The sequence below is a fragment of the Bombina bombina genome, chromosome 4 (genome assembly GCF_027579735.1).
Source record: "Bombina bombina isolate aBomBom1 chromosome 4, aBomBom1.pri, whole genome shotgun sequence".
Taxonomy (NCBI): domain Eukaryota; kingdom Metazoa; phylum Chordata; class Amphibia; order Anura; family Bombinatoridae; genus Bombina; species Bombina bombina.
Genome location: NC_069502.1, coordinates 458,862,456 through 458,878,624, shown reverse-complemented (window position 1 = coordinate 458,878,624; position 16,169 = coordinate 458,862,456). Strand labels below are relative to the sequence as shown.

The 16,169-nt window shown below is 40.0% G+C and overlaps 1 protein-coding gene across 1 annotated transcript in view; it reads right to left on the bottom strand.

Moving 5' to 3' along the window:
• Positions 1 to 304: 304 nt before the first annotated feature.
• EIF2B5 (eukaryotic translation initiation factor 2B subunit epsilon) overlaps positions 305 to 16,169 on the bottom strand; it is a 34,943-nt gene continuing 19,078 nt past the window's right edge. The window contains exons 8-16 of the mRNA XM_053710323.1: positions 11,480 to 11,625; positions 10,803 to 10,941; positions 10,480 to 10,590; positions 3,809 to 3,916; positions 3,521 to 3,611; positions 3,321 to 3,444; positions 3,098 to 3,223; positions 954 to 1,064; positions 305 to 840 (exon numbers count right to left, since the gene is read on the bottom strand). Of these exons, the coding sequence (XP_053566298.1) occupies positions 778 to 840; positions 954 to 1,064; positions 3,098 to 3,223; positions 3,321 to 3,444; positions 3,521 to 3,611; positions 3,809 to 3,916; positions 10,480 to 10,590; positions 10,803 to 10,941; positions 11,480 to 11,625 (1,019 nt within the window). The 3' untranslated portion in view covers positions 305 to 777. The remainder of the gene's footprint in view (positions 841 to 953; positions 1,065 to 3,097; positions 3,224 to 3,320; positions 3,445 to 3,520; positions 3,612 to 3,808; positions 3,917 to 10,479; positions 10,591 to 10,802; positions 10,942 to 11,479; positions 11,626 to 16,169) is intronic.

Genomic DNA, 16,169 nt, shown 5'->3' with positions numbered 1-16,169 from the left:
GTAAAATATGTCAAATGTGAAGCAGTAGGAATTATTGCAGATTTATGCAGGGATTATCAGAGCAGAAATACTGAGGCACTACCACCAATGTGTTGATGTCTGACAGTCTAAATGTCTGTTAAACATGGCCCTGACGACAACAACAAAAAAACTGTGTTGTGAGATGCACATGGACCACTTAACTGACTTACTTATATCTGTACTGGTCCCAAAGGGGATACATGGTAGTAGTTTGAGATAACCAAGAGCAGATGCTGATTGATGGTATCTTCTTCTTTTCATACTGAACAGAAAAAACACAACATTTATATATTTATATCTCTCATATTTATTTGTTCCATGAAATAAATATTTGCATTCTCACATGGCAGTGTGTCAGTCTGTATGAGATCCTTGTAGGCAGGGAGTGCAGAATGAGAACTTTCCAAGAATAAAGGATCTCTAAAGTAAGCAAAAATGTTTCTTTCAAACAGAATGAGTAGTTAGGAACTTATATTATAAAGATAACAACCTGTAGATTTATTCCAGTGATAATTCCTCTACTGGTAAGCTGTGGCATGACTTTGACACAAAAGGTTTTTAAATTGGTAGAGAGTAACCAGTAGACAATTGCTTAGACTGCAGCTTGTAACCCCCAGTATCCAAGATAACCTGGCATGAACAGCTTGCTTCGTTAGTTGTTGCTTTGACCTCAGATATTCTTAATAATTTAGCTTAATTTTTCACCCACTGATCTTTATTGCAGTGAAACCATTCATGGTATCAACAGAGCCAGTTTCAATCTTCATTGTCTGAAGATTCCTCTTCTGCTTCCTCCAACCACTGTATAAACCTCTGTAGCTGTTGGGAGAAAAAAAGAATCTATGAAATTAAGCTTGGAATCCTGTGATAAAAGATAATTTCAGGAACAGAGGAATTGTTCATGTTGTAAATGAGAATACTGAGTCACTAACCACTTGTTTTTTGCGTAGCTGCTGGCCTTTTTCAGTCACTCCTGTTTGGGAGAACCAGTTGAGAATCATCTCTTCTGCCAGCACCTCCTGTTGGTAAAAACCCATCAGCACCTGCAAAGGACATTAATTAAAGAAAGGGATGTTCATCATATTACCAGATTTCACTGTCTGTATCAGCAATACATGGTAAAAGAAGAACATTCAGTTCTGACCATATGAAGGCAGATGCCTTCTGCCCCTGGCTGCAGTCTCCACTGTCAAAGCTGACAGCGAGGACTGCAGCATGAGCCAGACTGTTGGACATAGGTACTACAGAAACAAGGTATGCCGGGCAAAGTACTGTGTGACCTAGTACCTACGTCCATTTGGCTTAAGGGGTTAAACACTTAGCAAATATACTATTTTCTCATTGATTTTGGTCATGCAACACATGTTAAAACATTAAACAATGGAATTAACACATAGGTTATCACAGACACAATGTGTCTTTTTTATCATCATCATCTTTGTACAGTGCTCATTTTGCAGCAATATAGACATAGGTATGCAGGCAAAATGGGCCATACTCAATTACAGTTTACTTTGTAAACAGAAGATGCACCTGTGCAATTAGGTGGTAATGTGGCACAAGCTGTAGATAGTGGTGGATGTGTTTCTGATAGGAATGTTGAGAAACATGCACTTAATTGTAAAGGGATGTGTGACATATGCAGCTTTACAAAGATTCTTTAAAAGGGACAGTCTAGTTAAAAATAAACTTTCATGATTCAGATAGGGCATGTAATTTTAAACAACTTAACTTTCTAATTTACTTTTATCATCAAATGTTCTTTGTTCGCTTGGTATACTTAGTTGAAAGTTAAACCTAGGTAGGCTCATATGCTAATTTATAAGTCATGAAAGGCCGCCTTTTATCTGAATGCATTTGACAGTTTTTCACAGCCATTACATTAGTTTATGTGTGCCATATAGATAACATTGTGCTCACGTCCGTGGAGTTACTTATGAGGGCACTGATCGGCTAAAATGCAAGTCTGTCAAAAGAACTGAAATAAGGGGGCAGTCTGCAGAGGCTTAGATACAAGTTAATCACAGAGGTAAACAGTATATTAATATAACAGTGCTGGTTATGCAAAACTGGGGAATGAGTAATAAAGCGATTATCTATCTTTTTACACAATATAAATTCTGGAGTAGACTGTCCTTTTTAGTGTTTGTTTTTTATAAAGAGTTAGAGGTAAGCAGCAAATTTAAACAAGGAAAGGAATTCCAGGTATATAAGAGTACATAAGTATTTAGGAGTAAGATCTGGTTAGTAATTCTGTACCTTCATACAGAAAAAAGTAAAGTTAAATTACATGACAGAAAATATTCAAACCAATAGTGGAATTTAATCTGGTCAAGTTTTAAAGGTGGCAAAAGAATGAAAAAAGCAGATACACTGGCTACAGTTATATAAAAACAACAAGGAGTAAAACTGCTTAAAGGAGCAGTTCATTTATGTATATCTAAGCCACCCTCAATAGATCTTCTATACCTCTATTTACTCATTTTGTATTCTTATTTGTAATGTGTCGGAGTTAGAATAAATATGTAAAAAAGCACGTGGATTACATTTTAAAGTAGAGGAAAATATATAGATTAGAAAATGGGCCCTGACCAGCCCTGCTGCTAAGCACGGAAGAGACACTTCTCTACTTCATGCACCACTGGCACAGCTGGCTACTAAGTGTGCACCAGAGAGGAATGAGCCATCCTAAAATGAATTAATCTCATGGATGGGGACATATACGGGTAAATGAAAGAGAGAAATGTTAGACGCTTCTGACATATCACACAACTGTGCGCTCCTGCTAAATACATTTAAGGGTCAAGCGCATTAGGGCTGGTCATTCATGAGCTAGACAAATAGTGGCAGAAGGTGTATCAATAGTATCAATACACCGCAATATCTCAAAGATAAAGATTGTTTTTACTTTTTTAAGTATATCAAGTATGCTAAGATACAAAAACATAAGTTAAAATGTCAACCAGTCCAAAAAAAACCACAACAACAAATAAAATGCATTGCTATTTTAACACATAAAAGATAATACCATAATACTGTTTTAAATAAAGTTTTAAATCCTGACTGTTGATATTACCTTAGCACTAGCTGCCCACAGAGCTTCATGGTCAAGGAAGAATTCCTCCAAGGCTTCCAAGCAACACATGTGGTCAGAGGCACGCTTTATGTAATTTTTAAAAACAGGGGCCCATCGCTTTAATAGCTGTTAATAATGGAAGGAAAATGATTTCATAAGTAAGGAGGCAAGGGTCCCACACACCAGAAGATGGGGGCAGGAAATCATTGCAAGATAGACTCACAGGCAGCAGAGCACTGCAGTAAGGGTTAGCATCAAGTGCTCCATCCAATTGCTGCAGAGGGTACTCCAGGACCACCCTACATAGGACCTGCATCACCTCGGCTAAAGATATATTGTAGGCATATCTGCGGGAGACAGACACCATGAAAGAGGCACTTCACAGAAACTATGTTAAGTAAATACAACATTTAGTTTACTTACTTGAGAGAGTTGATTTCCAGCACTAAGTTATCGCATGAAATGTTCTCTTCCACACCCCTTTGCAGAGTTCCCAAAACCTCATTCTGAAACACTAATAAGAGACAAATAATGCATGCTCAATTGGTGCACATTCCATTACTTTGAAATCCAAATTAATATGTAATCTTATTCACTGGCCCTGGAGAAATGTAGACCCACCAAACTTATATTCCACAAGACCCAGAACCCTCCCATCCACATTCTCAAATACCACCACTGCATCGCTATTAGACGGAGAGATGCACAGACCTTTAATATCATCCAGAAGAGGGGAGGCTGTGCGGCTGTCCATCTGCTCTGAGCCTATACTCTTCTCACTCTCACTCTCAATGTCATCCTCTGGGGTAAGAGTGAGACCTGAAATGCAGTGTTGGATAGAAATCAATAAATTAAAAGAAAACAAAAAACTTGCTTTTTTACAAAGGGTGCAGAAGGTGAAATCACATTTAAGTTTCATTGACAACCCTATGATAAAATAGGGTATTTCTTTTTTTTCTTTCAAAGACCTTTTTTAGGTTGATGTGATTCATGTTAAATAAAAGAGAATATGTGATAATTTAAACTATATTAACTTAAATAATAATTAAATAATAATTCTCCATACAGAGAAGTCGGTGCTGCTATATACAAAAACATTTACCAGTTATTCTGCCTTTTTATGAACAGGATAAACTGCATACACTCTTTTTAGAAAGGTTTTTGGACAGTGACACCCATTAAAAAAACAGAATTTATGCTTACCTGATAAATTTCTTTCTCCTACGGTGTGTCCGGTCCACGGCTTCATCCTTACTTGTGGGAATATTCTCCTCCCCAACAGGAAATGGCAAAGAGAGCACAGCAAAAGCTTCCCATATAGCCCCCCCTCTGGCTCTGCCCCCCAGTCATTCGACCGACGGTTAAAAGAAAAAGGAGAAACCATAGGGTGCCGTGGTGACTGTAGTGTATAGAAAGAAAAAATTTGAAACCTGACTAAAAGCCAGGGCGGGCCGTGGACCGGACACACCGTAGGAGAAAGAAATTTATCAGGTAAGCATAAATTCTGTTTTCTCCTACATTGGTGTGTCCGGTCCACGGCTTCATCCTTACTTGTGGGAACCAATACCAAAGCTTTAGGACACGGATGAAGGGAGGGAACAAGTCAGGTTACCTAAACGGAAGGCACCACGGCTTGCAAAACCTTTCTCCCAAAAATAGCCTCCGAAGAAGCATAAGTATCGAATTTGTAAAATTTGGCAAAAGTGTGCAGAGAAGACCAAGTCGCTGCCTTACATATCTGATCAACAGAAGCCTCGTTCTTGAAGGCCCATGTGGAAGCCACAGCTCTAGTAGAGTGAGCTGTAATTCGTTCAGGAGGCTGCCGTCCGGCAGTCTCATAAGCCAATCGGATGATGCTTTTCAGCCAAAAAGAAAGAGAGGTAGCAGTAGCTTTCTGTCCTCTCCTCTTACCAGAATAAACGACAAATAAAGATGAAGTCTGTCTGAAATCCTTTGTTGCATCTAAATAGAATTTTAAAGCACGGACCACATCTAAATTGTGTAAAAAACGTTCCTTCTTCGAAACTGGATTCGGACACAGAGAAGGAACAACTATTTCCTGGTTAATATTCCTGTTGGAAACCACTTTCGGAAGAAAACCAGGTTTGGTACGCAAAACAACCCTATCTGCATGGAATACCAGATAGGGTGGATCACACTGCAAAGCAGACAATTCAGAAACTCTTATAGCAGAAGAAATAGCAACCAAAAACAGAACTTTCCAAGATAGTAACTTAATATCTATGGAATGTAGAGGTTCAAACGGAACCCCTTGAAGAACTGAAAGAACTAAATTTAGACTCCATGGAGGAGTCATGGGTCTGTAAACAGGCTTGATTCTGACTAAGGCCTGTACAAAAGCTTGTACATCTGGCACAGCTGCCAGGCGTTTGTGTAACAAAACAGACAAAGCAGATATTTGTCCTTTTAGTGAACTCGCTGACAACCCTTTATCCAAACCCTCTTGGAGAAAGGAAAGAATCTTAGGAATTTTAATTTTACTCCAAGAGAATCCCTTGGATTCACACCAACAGATATATTTTTTCCATATTTTCTGGTAAATTTTCCTAGTCACAGGTTTTCTGGCTTGGACCAGAGTATCTATAACTGAATCTGAAAACCCACGCTTAGATAAAATCAAGCGTTCAATTTCCAAGCAGTCAGCTGCAGAGAGACTAGATTTGGATGTTCGAATGGACCTTGTACTAGAAGATCCTGTCTCAAAGGTAGCTTCCATGGTGGAGCCGATGACATATTCAGCAGGTCTGCATACCAAGTCCTGTGTGGCCACGCAGGAGCTATCGGAATCACCGAGGCCTTCTCCTGTTTGATCCTGGCTACGAGCCTGGGAAGGAGAGGAAACGGTGGAAACACATAAGCTAGGTTGAACGACCAAGGCGCCACTAATGGATCCACCAGTGTCGCCTTGGGATCCCTGGATCTGGACCCGTAGCAAGGAACCTTGAAGTTCTGACGAGACGCCATCAGATCCATGTCTGGAATGCCCCATAATTGAGTTAACTGGGCAAAGACCTCCGGGTGGAGTTCCCACTCCCCCGGATGGAAAGTCTGACGACTCAAATAATCCGCCTTCCAGTTGTCTCCTCCTGGGATGTGAATTGCAGATAGATGGCAGGAGTGATCCTCCGCCCATTTGATGATCTTGGATACCTCTCTCATCGCCAAGGAACTCTTTGTTCCTCCCTGATGATTGATGTAAGCTACAGTCGTCATGTTGTCCGAATGAAATCTTATGAATCCGGCCTTCGCTAGTTGAGGCCAAGCCCGGAGCGCATTGAATATCGCTCTTAGTTCCAGGATGTTTATCGGGAGAAGAGACTCTTCCCGAGACCATAGACCCTGAGCTTTCAGGGAGTCCCAGACCGCGCCCCAGCCTAATAGACTGGCGTCGGTCGTGACAATGACCCACTCTGGTCTGCGGAAACTCATTCCCTGAGACAGGTGATCCTGAGTCAACCACCAACGGAGTGAGTCTCTGGTTAACTGGTCTACTTGAATCTGGGGAGACAAGTCTGCATAATCCCCATTCCACTGTCTGAGCATGCACAGTTGCAATGGTCTTAGATGAATTCGAGCAAAAGGAACCACGTCCATTGCTGCAACCATTAAACCTATTACTTCCATGCACTGAGCTATGGAAGGCTGAGGAATAGATTGAAGAACTTGACAAGCCTTTAGAAGCTTTAATTTTCTGACCTCTGTCAGAAAAATCCTCATGTCTACAGAATCTATTATTGTTCCCAGAAAAGGAACTCTTGTAGACGGGGACAGGGAACTCTTTTCCATGTTCACCAATGTCTGTATGAGCCCTTGATCTGGAAAGGGACGACGCTTGGATTAGGATGTCGTCTAGGTAAGGTGCCACTGCAATGCCCCTCGGTCTTAGAACCGCTAGAAGGGACCCTAGCACCTTTGTGAAAATTCTGGGAGCAGTGGCTAAACCGAACGGAAGAGCCACAAACTGGTAATGTTTGTCCAGAAAGGCGAACCTTAGGAACTGATGATGTTCTTTGTGGATAGGAATATGTAGGTACGCATCCTTTAAATCCACGGTAGTCATGAATTGACCCTCCTGGATTGTTGGTAAAATCGTTCGAATGGTTTCCATTTTTAACGATGGAACTCTGAGGAATTTGTTTAGAATTTTTAAATCCAGAATTGGTCTGAAAGTTCCCTCTTTTTTGGCAACTACAAACAGGTTTGAGTAAAACCCCTGACCTTGTTCCACTGTTGAAACTGGGTGTATCACTCCCATCTTTAATAGATCTCCTACGCAATGTAAGAATGCCTGTCTCTTTATCTGGTCTGAAGATAAGCGAGACATGTGGAACCTTCCCCTTGGAGGAAGTTCCTTGAATTCTAGAAGATAACCCTGAGAGACTATTTCTAGTGCCCAGGGATCCTGAACATCTCTTGCCCAAGCCTGAGCAAAGAGAGAAAGTCTGCCCCCTACTAGATCCGGTCCCGTATCGGGGGCTACCCCTTCATGCTGTCTTGGTAGCAGCAGCAGGCTTCTTGGCCTGTTTACCCGTGTTCCAGCCTTGCATTGGTTTCCATGCTGGCTTAGCCTGGGAAGCGTTACCCTCTTGTCTAGAGGCTGCAGAGTTAGGAGACGGTCCGTTCCTGAAGTTGCGAAAGGAACGAAAATTAAATTTGTTCTAAGCCTTAAAAGGCCTATCCTGTGGGAGGGCATGGCCCTTTCCCCCAGTGATGTCTGAAATAATCTCCTTCAATTCTGGCCCAAAATGGGTCTTACCTTTGAAAGGAATATTAAGCAATTTTGTCTTGGATGACACATCCGCCGACCAAGATTTTAGCAAAAGCGCTCTGCGCGCCACAATTGCAAAACCTGAATTTTTCGCCGCTAATTTCGCCAATTGCAAAGCGGCATCTAAAATAAAGGAATTAGCCAACTTTAGTGCGTGAATTCTGTCCATGACTTCCTCATATGGAGTCTCCTTATTCAGCGAATTTTCTAGTTCTTCGAACCAAAAAGACGCCGCCGTGGTGACAGGAATAATGCACGAAATTGGCTGAAGAAGGAAACCTTGCTGAACAAATCTTTTTAAGCAATCCTTCCAATTTTTTATCCATAGGATCTTTGAAAGCACAACAGTCCTCAATGGGAATAGTTGTGCGCTTGGCCAACGTAGAAACTGCTCCTTCAACCTTAGGGACTGTTTGCCATGCGTCCCTTCTGGGGTCGACAATGGGGAACATTTTCTTAAATATAGGAGGTGGGACAAAAGGTATACCTGGCTTCTCCCACTACTTGTTCACTATGTCCGCCACCCTCTTGGGTATCGGAAAGGCATCAGCGTGCACAAGGACCTCAAGGAATTTGTCCATTTTGCACAATTTCTCTGGAATTACCAAAGAGTCGCAATCGTCAAGAGTAGTTAGCACCTCCTTAAGCAGGGCGCGGAGATGTTCTAACTTAAATTTAAACGTCACGATATCAGGTTCTGCCTGCTGAGAAACTTTTCCTGAATCAGAAATTTCTCCCTCAGACAGCCCCTCCCTCACTGCCAATTCAGACTGGTGTGAGGGTATTACAGATAAACTATCATCAGCGCCCACTTGCTCATCCTCTGTATTCAAAACTGAGCAATCACGCTTTCTGGGAAGTGTTGGCAGCTTGGATAAAAGATTTGCTATAGAATTATCCATTACTGCAGTTAATTGTTGCATAGTAACAAGCATTGGCGCGCTAGATGTACTAGGTGTCGCCTGCGCGGGCATAACTGGTGTTGACACAGAAGGAGAGGATGATGAACTATCCCCACTACCTTCATTTGAAGAATCATCTTGGGCAACCTTATTAAATGTGACATTACTGTCCTTACTTTGTTTGGACGCCATGGCACAATTTTCACATACATTTAAAGGGGGAATCACCTTGGCCTCCATACACATAGAACATAATCTATCTGAAGGTACATACATGTTAGTCAGGCTATTAATGCAAAAAAAAAAACGTTTTTAAACAAAACCGTTACTGTCTCTTTAAATAATAAACAGAGTACACTTTATTTCTGAATGTTTGAAAAACTATGAAGAAATTTACGAAATTTGCACCCTATTGTCTTAATGCTTTTAAAGTATTGCACACCAAATTTCAAGTCTTTAACCCCTTAAATGAGCAAACCGGAGCTAATTGTTCAATTTAGCAGTTTAAACCCACTACAGTCCCTGCCACAGCCTTTTGCTGCGGCTTTACCTTCCTTGGGGGTTATTCACCACAGAAATAAGTCTCTTAGAATCGTTTTTGTGGCCACAGGACCCTCTCACATGAAGCTGCATGCACTGCTTCCAGAAGTAACTGCGCAATTAAGGCGCGAAAATGAGGCTTCCTCCCTCTGCATACCAGAGTGAAGGGGCCTTCCTGACTAGATTAGGTGTCTAACAAACTGCCAGGCGTAATAAAACGTTCCCAAAAGTGTTTCCAAGTCTCAAAACACTCCAAACATCATATAAATCAATCGATTTAGCCCACAATAGTGTGTATATAGCCCATTTATAAGCCTTCATTCTGTTATGAGTCTAAGAAAATGGCTTACCGATCCCAAAAGGGAAATGACAGTCTTCTAGCATTACTATGTCTTGTTAGAAAAGAGACTAGTCATACCTGGAGCAGAAAAGTCTGCAAACTGTTCCCCCCAACTGAAGTTCTCTGGGCTCAACAGTCCTGCGTGGGAACAGCAATGGATTTTAGTTACTGTTGCTAAAATCATACTCCTCTTTTAACAGAACTCTTCGTCACTTTCTGTTGTAGAGTAAATAGTACAAACCGGCACTATTTTAAAATAACAAACTCTTGATAGAAGAAATAAAACTACAACTAACACCACATACTCTTTACCATCCCCGTGGAGATGCTACTTGTTCAGAGCGGCAAAGAGAATGACTGGGGGGGCGGAGCCAGAGGGGGGGCTATATGGGCAGCTTTTGCTGTGCTCTCTTTGCCATTTCCTGTTGGGGAGGAGAATATTCCCACAAGTAAGGATGAAGCCGTGGACCGGACACACCAATGTAGGAGAAAGAAACAACGTGGTTTAAGTAAAGTAACAAACATCTTTTAAGGTGCAAATAAAAAATTACAACTAAATATAAAGATTTTTTTTTTAAGTATTTTGCAAACAATGTTTAGGTTTTAGAATTCGTTCTAACTATTTCTTGCATATAAATTTCCTATGACATGCATACCCATGTTTTGTCACAGCTGTCCGTCCAAATACCCTGGTTGAGAATCAGTATTTAGAGAACCACATCTACTTCAAAGATAGTCTCATCTTCAGGTTTTGCATTTCTTATTTTCTATAACTATCACAACTAATTAAAGCACAAGCTCTCTGCCTCACCCCACAAACTTTTCGTTAACAGCGCATCTTCCTCTTCTTCCTCCTCGTTTGCGTCTGAGAATTTCCACACATAACCTCTGCCTTCCGACCCAACCTCTTCTTTGTTGTATCCTACAAGAACAAACAAATGAGACTGCATGATGAGAAGTGTAAATGCTGCCTATTCTAACATGTAAGGGGTAAAAAAAACATATACTTGAGTATTCAGTCATTGCAAACAACAAAAACTGAGCCATTGTAACACACTCAAGTTTATAATGTACTAACGAATATCCCATCTACACAATGCTGTTGCATGCCTATAAAGCGCATCTCCCAGTTACCTTTCACCTTCACCCTCTCCTTCTCTTTGCTAGCTCCAGAGTCATCGCTGAATTCATCGTCGTCATCTTCATCTTCATCTGGATGATGAAGGGAAATCACTGTGTTTTCTGGGAGCTTCAAGTTAGGGCCAACAACAACCTGCAACATTGGAACAGGAAAATCAAGTCAGCTGACAAAACATATCAAAGGATGTTGATTGTTCTAGTTAAAGGGACATTGTACACTAGATTTTTCTTTGCATAAATGTTTTCTAGATGATCCTTTTATATAGCCTATCTGGGAGTGTTTTTATAACAATGTATAGTTTTGCTTATTTTTTTTAATAACGTTGTGCCGAATTTCAAACTCCTAACCAAGTCCCACAGTGTCAGATGTATACACCCGTTTACTCTTTACCGTGACTCTGGCTAATATTTGTGTTATCTGTCTTTTCATATGCAGGGAAGGGAGAGTGTCTGCTCTTCTTGTTTTCCCAGCCTCTTTCACTGGGTGTCCCAGCCAAACCTCATCAACAGTGCTAAACTGGGCGCTTCTAAGTAAGTTTTAAAAGGTTTTATACTGGCTTTTTAGATCAGCATCTGTGCATATTCTTCTTTATAGTAGTGTCTATTACATGCAGTTATATGAAAATTGGTGTATAAATGTCCCTTTAAGGATCATGTTCCCAGTCAATTACCTTTGAAGTCAGGACACAGTATGGGTTTATTTCCACTCTATTTTTCACAACAGCTTCATTGCAAATGATAGACCTTCTGATCGTGACATAATCTTCGATGTGAACACCATCCCAAATATACACGTTTTCCAGTACAACGCTATCACCTGTCCGAAAAAAGAAATGCATGGGAAGAAAGTTCAATAACCGTTAAAATAACCATACATAGATGCATAGGGACAATATAAGGCATTAGTGGCAGGTGAGCTTTATTAATGACTAGGAAGTGACAAATCTTACTACATTACCCAGTATAGATGGGTAATACAGTCTGGTTTTCTACAAAGCAGCTGTGCATCATTTCGTTCATTATTTCTACTATCCAATGACTAAACTTAAAATATATTTGCATCAATGCCCTACGACCCTTCCACACCGTCCTTTCTTTTTGTATGCAGACAAAATGCTGCATTCTTCTTAATTCTTTTTTTACTGCATCACCCTGGATACAGTTTATTTCTAATTATGAGATTACATTATTTTAATTTCTACGGATGTCAAAATCATCAACCTAAAAATATACTACCCTACAAAAATAACCAGCTAAAGTCAGGGTTCACCTTCACTGCCACCAGCCTTTCTTCTGCTGCTGTGTGTGTGAGCTGTGTGTGTGTGTGTGGGCTGTGTGTGTGTGTGTGTGCGCAAAAACATAATTTATGTAAGAACTTACCTAATAAATTCATTTCTTTCATATTGGCAAGAGTCCATGAGCTAGTGACGTATGGGATATACAATCCTACCAGGAGGGGCAAAGTTTCCAAAACCTCAAAAAGCCTATAAATACACCCCTCACCACACCCACAATTCAGTTTAACGAATAACCAAGAAGTGGGGTGATAAAGAAAGGAGTAGAAAGCATCAACAAAAGAAATTTGGAAATAATTGTGCTTTATACAAAAAAATCATAACCACCATAAAAAAGGGTGGGCCTCATGGACTCTTGCCAATATTAAAGAAATAAATTTATCAGGTAAGTTCTTACATAAATTATGTTTTCTTTATTGTAATTGTCAAGAGTCCATGAGCTAGTGACGTATGGGATAGCAATACCCAAGATGTGGATCTCCACTCAAGAGTCACTAGAGAGGGAGGGAATAAAATAAAAACAGCCATTTTCCGCTGAAAAAATCCACAACCCAAAAAAATACGTTTATTTCCATAATTGAAAGAAAAAACTTAAATCAAAAGCAGAAGAATCAAACTGAAACAGCCGCCTGAAGAACTTTTCTACCAAAAACTGCTTCCGAAGAAGCAAATACATAAAAACGGTAGAATTTAGTAAATGTATGCCAAGAGGACCAAGTTGCCGCTTTGCAAATCTGATCAACTGAAGCTTAATTCTTAAAAGCCCACAAACTGGAGACTGATCTAGTTGAATGAGCTGATCTAGTAGAATGAGCTCCAAATAAGCTTGATGAATCAAAAGTTTAAACCAAGAAGCCAAGGAAATAGCAGATGCCTTCTGACCTTTCCTAGGACCAGAAAATAAAACAAATAGACTGGACGTCTTCCTGAAATCTTTAGTAGCTTCCACATAATATTTCGAAGCTCTTACCACATCCAAAGAATGTAAGGATCTTTCCAAAGAATTAGGAATTAGGACACAAGGAAGGGACAACAATTTCTCTATTAATGTTGTTAGAATTCACAACCTTAGGTAAAAATTGAAAAGAAGTCCGCAAAACTGCCTTATCCTGATGAAAAATCAGAAAAGGAGACTCACGAGAAAGAGCAGATAGCTCAGAAACTCTTCTAGCAGAAGAGATGGCCAAAAGGAACAACACTTTCCAAGAAAGTTGTTTAATGTCCAAAGAATGCATAGGTTCAAATGGAGGAGCCTGTAAAGCCTTCATAACCAAATTAAGACCCTAAGGAGGAGAAATTGATTTAATGACAGGCTTAATACGAACTAAAGCCTGTACAAAACAGTGAATATCAGGAAGTATAGCAATCTTTCTGTGAAATAAAACAGAAAGAGCAGAGATTTGTCCTTTCAAGGAACTTGCAGACAAACCCTTATCCAAACCATCCTGAAGAAACTGTAAAATTCTAGGAATTATAAAAGAATGCCAGGAGAATTTATGAGAAGAACACCATGAAATGTAAGTCTTCCAAACTCTATAATAAATCTTTCTAGAGACAGATTTACGAGCTTGTAACATAGTATTAATCACTGAGTCAGAGATACCTCTATCACTTAGTACTAAGCGTTCAATTTCCATACCTTCAAATTTAATGGATTTGAGATCCTGATGGAAAAACTGACCATGAGATAGTAGGTCCGGCCATAACGGAAGTGGCCAAGGCAAGCAACTGGACATCCGAACCAGATCTGCATACCATAACCTATGTGGCCATGCTGGAGCCACCAGCAACACAAATGATTGTTCCATGATGATTTTGGAGATCACTCTTGGAAGGAGAACTAGAGGCGGGAAAATGTAAGCAGGATGATAACACCAAGGAAGTGTCAGCGCATCCACTGCTTCCGCCTGAACATCCCTGGACAGGTATCTGGGAAGTTTCTTGTTTAGATGAGAGGCCATGAGATCTATCTCTGGAAGACCCCACATCTGAACAATCTGAGAAAATACATCTGGATGAAGAGACCACTCCCCTGGTTGTAAAGTCTGGCGGCTGAGATAATCCGCCTCCCAATTGTCTACACCTGGGATATGCACCGCAGAGATTAGACAGGAGCTATATTCCGCCCAAGCAAGTATCCGAGATACTTCTTTCATAGCTTGGGGACTGAGTCCCACCCTGAAGATTGACATATGCCACTGTTGTGATATTGTCTGTCTGAAAACAAATGAACGGTTCTCTCTTTAACAGAGGCCAAAACTGAAGAGCTTTGAGAATTGCACGGAGTTCTAAAATATTTATTGGTTATCTCGCCTCTTGAGATTTCCAAACCCCTTGTGCTGTCAGAGATCCCCAAACAGCTCCCCAACCTGAAAGACTCGCATCAAAACTCTATAGATTTTGCTGGTAAATGATTAAAAATTTTAAACCTTGAAAAATTAATAAAAGTACCACCTGGCTTATTCCATTCCTTAGAAATCATATCAGAAATAGCCTCAGGAATAGGAAAAACCCCTGGAGAAACCACAGGAGGTTTAAAAACAGCATTTAAAGGTTTATTAGACTGAACGTCAAGAAGGACTGGTTACCTTAATATCCAAAGTAATTAACACTTCTTTTAATAAAGAACGCATATACTCTTTTTTAATTAAATAAGTAGATTTGTCAGTGTCAATGTCTGAGGAAGGATCTTCTGTATCAGATAGATCCTCATCAGAAGAGGATAAATTATTATGTTGTTGGTCATTTGAAATTTCATCAAACTAAATGAGAAGCTTTAAAAGACCTTTTACGTTTATTAGAAGGTGGAAATGCAGACAAAGCCTTCAGGATAGAATCAGAAACAAATTCTTTAAAATTTACAGGTATATCATGCACATTAGAAGTTGAAGGAACTGCAACTGGCAATGTACTATTACTGATGGATACACTATCTGCATGTAAAAGTTTATCATGACAACTATTACAAATGACATTCGGCGAAATAATTTCTACAATTTTACAACAAATGCACTTAGCTTTAGTAGAACCGATGTCAGGCAGCAATGTTCCAGCAGAAACTTCTGAGGCAGGATCAGATTGAGACATCTTGCAAATGTAAGAGAAAAAAACAACATAGAAAGCAAAATGATCTATTTCCTTATATGACAGTTTCAGGAATGGGAAAAAATGCAAATAGCATAGCCCTCTGATAGAGAAAAAGGCAAGAGGCAAACATCAATGGGGTATTGAAATAATGAAAAAGTTTGGTGCCAAGTATGACGCACAACGTAAAACTTTTTTGGCGCCAAAAATAAGCAGAAATGACACACTAATGACGCAACCATGTGAAAGGTCTCGGCGTCAAGTATGACGCCGGATATGATGAAGTTGCGTCAGACGTATATTTTTGCGCCAGGAATGACGCAATAAAGTTTAGCATTTGACGCACCCGCGGGCCTAATACCGCCTGCAATTTGCAAGAAGTAGTCAATTGAAAAAAAGACTAAACCCCAGGTAAAAAATAAATTTCTTAAAAAAATGTCTATATTCCCCAAATATGAAACTGACAGTCTGCAGAAGGAAATACATAAACCCGACTCATGGCAAATATAAGTACAATACATATATTTAGAACTTTATATAAATGCATAAAGTGCCAAACCATAGTTGAGGTGTCTTAAGTAATAAAAAACATACTTACCAAATACACCCATCCACATATAGCAGATAGCCAAACCAGTACTAAAACAGTTATCAGTAGAGGTAATGGTAAATTGAGAGTATATCGTCGATCTGAAAAGGGAGGTAGGAGATGAATCTCTATGACCGATAACAGAGAACCTATGAAATAGACCCCCTTTAGGGAAATCATCGTATTCAATAAGTGATACTCCCTTCACGTCCCTCTGACATTCACTGTACTCTGAGAGGAATCGGGCTTCAACAATGCTGAGAAGCACATATCAACGTAGAAATCTTAGCACAAACTTACTTCACCACCTCCATAGGAGGCAAAGTTTGTAAAACTGAATTGTGGGTGTGGTGAGGGGTGTATTTATAGGCATTTTGTGGTTTGAGAAACTTT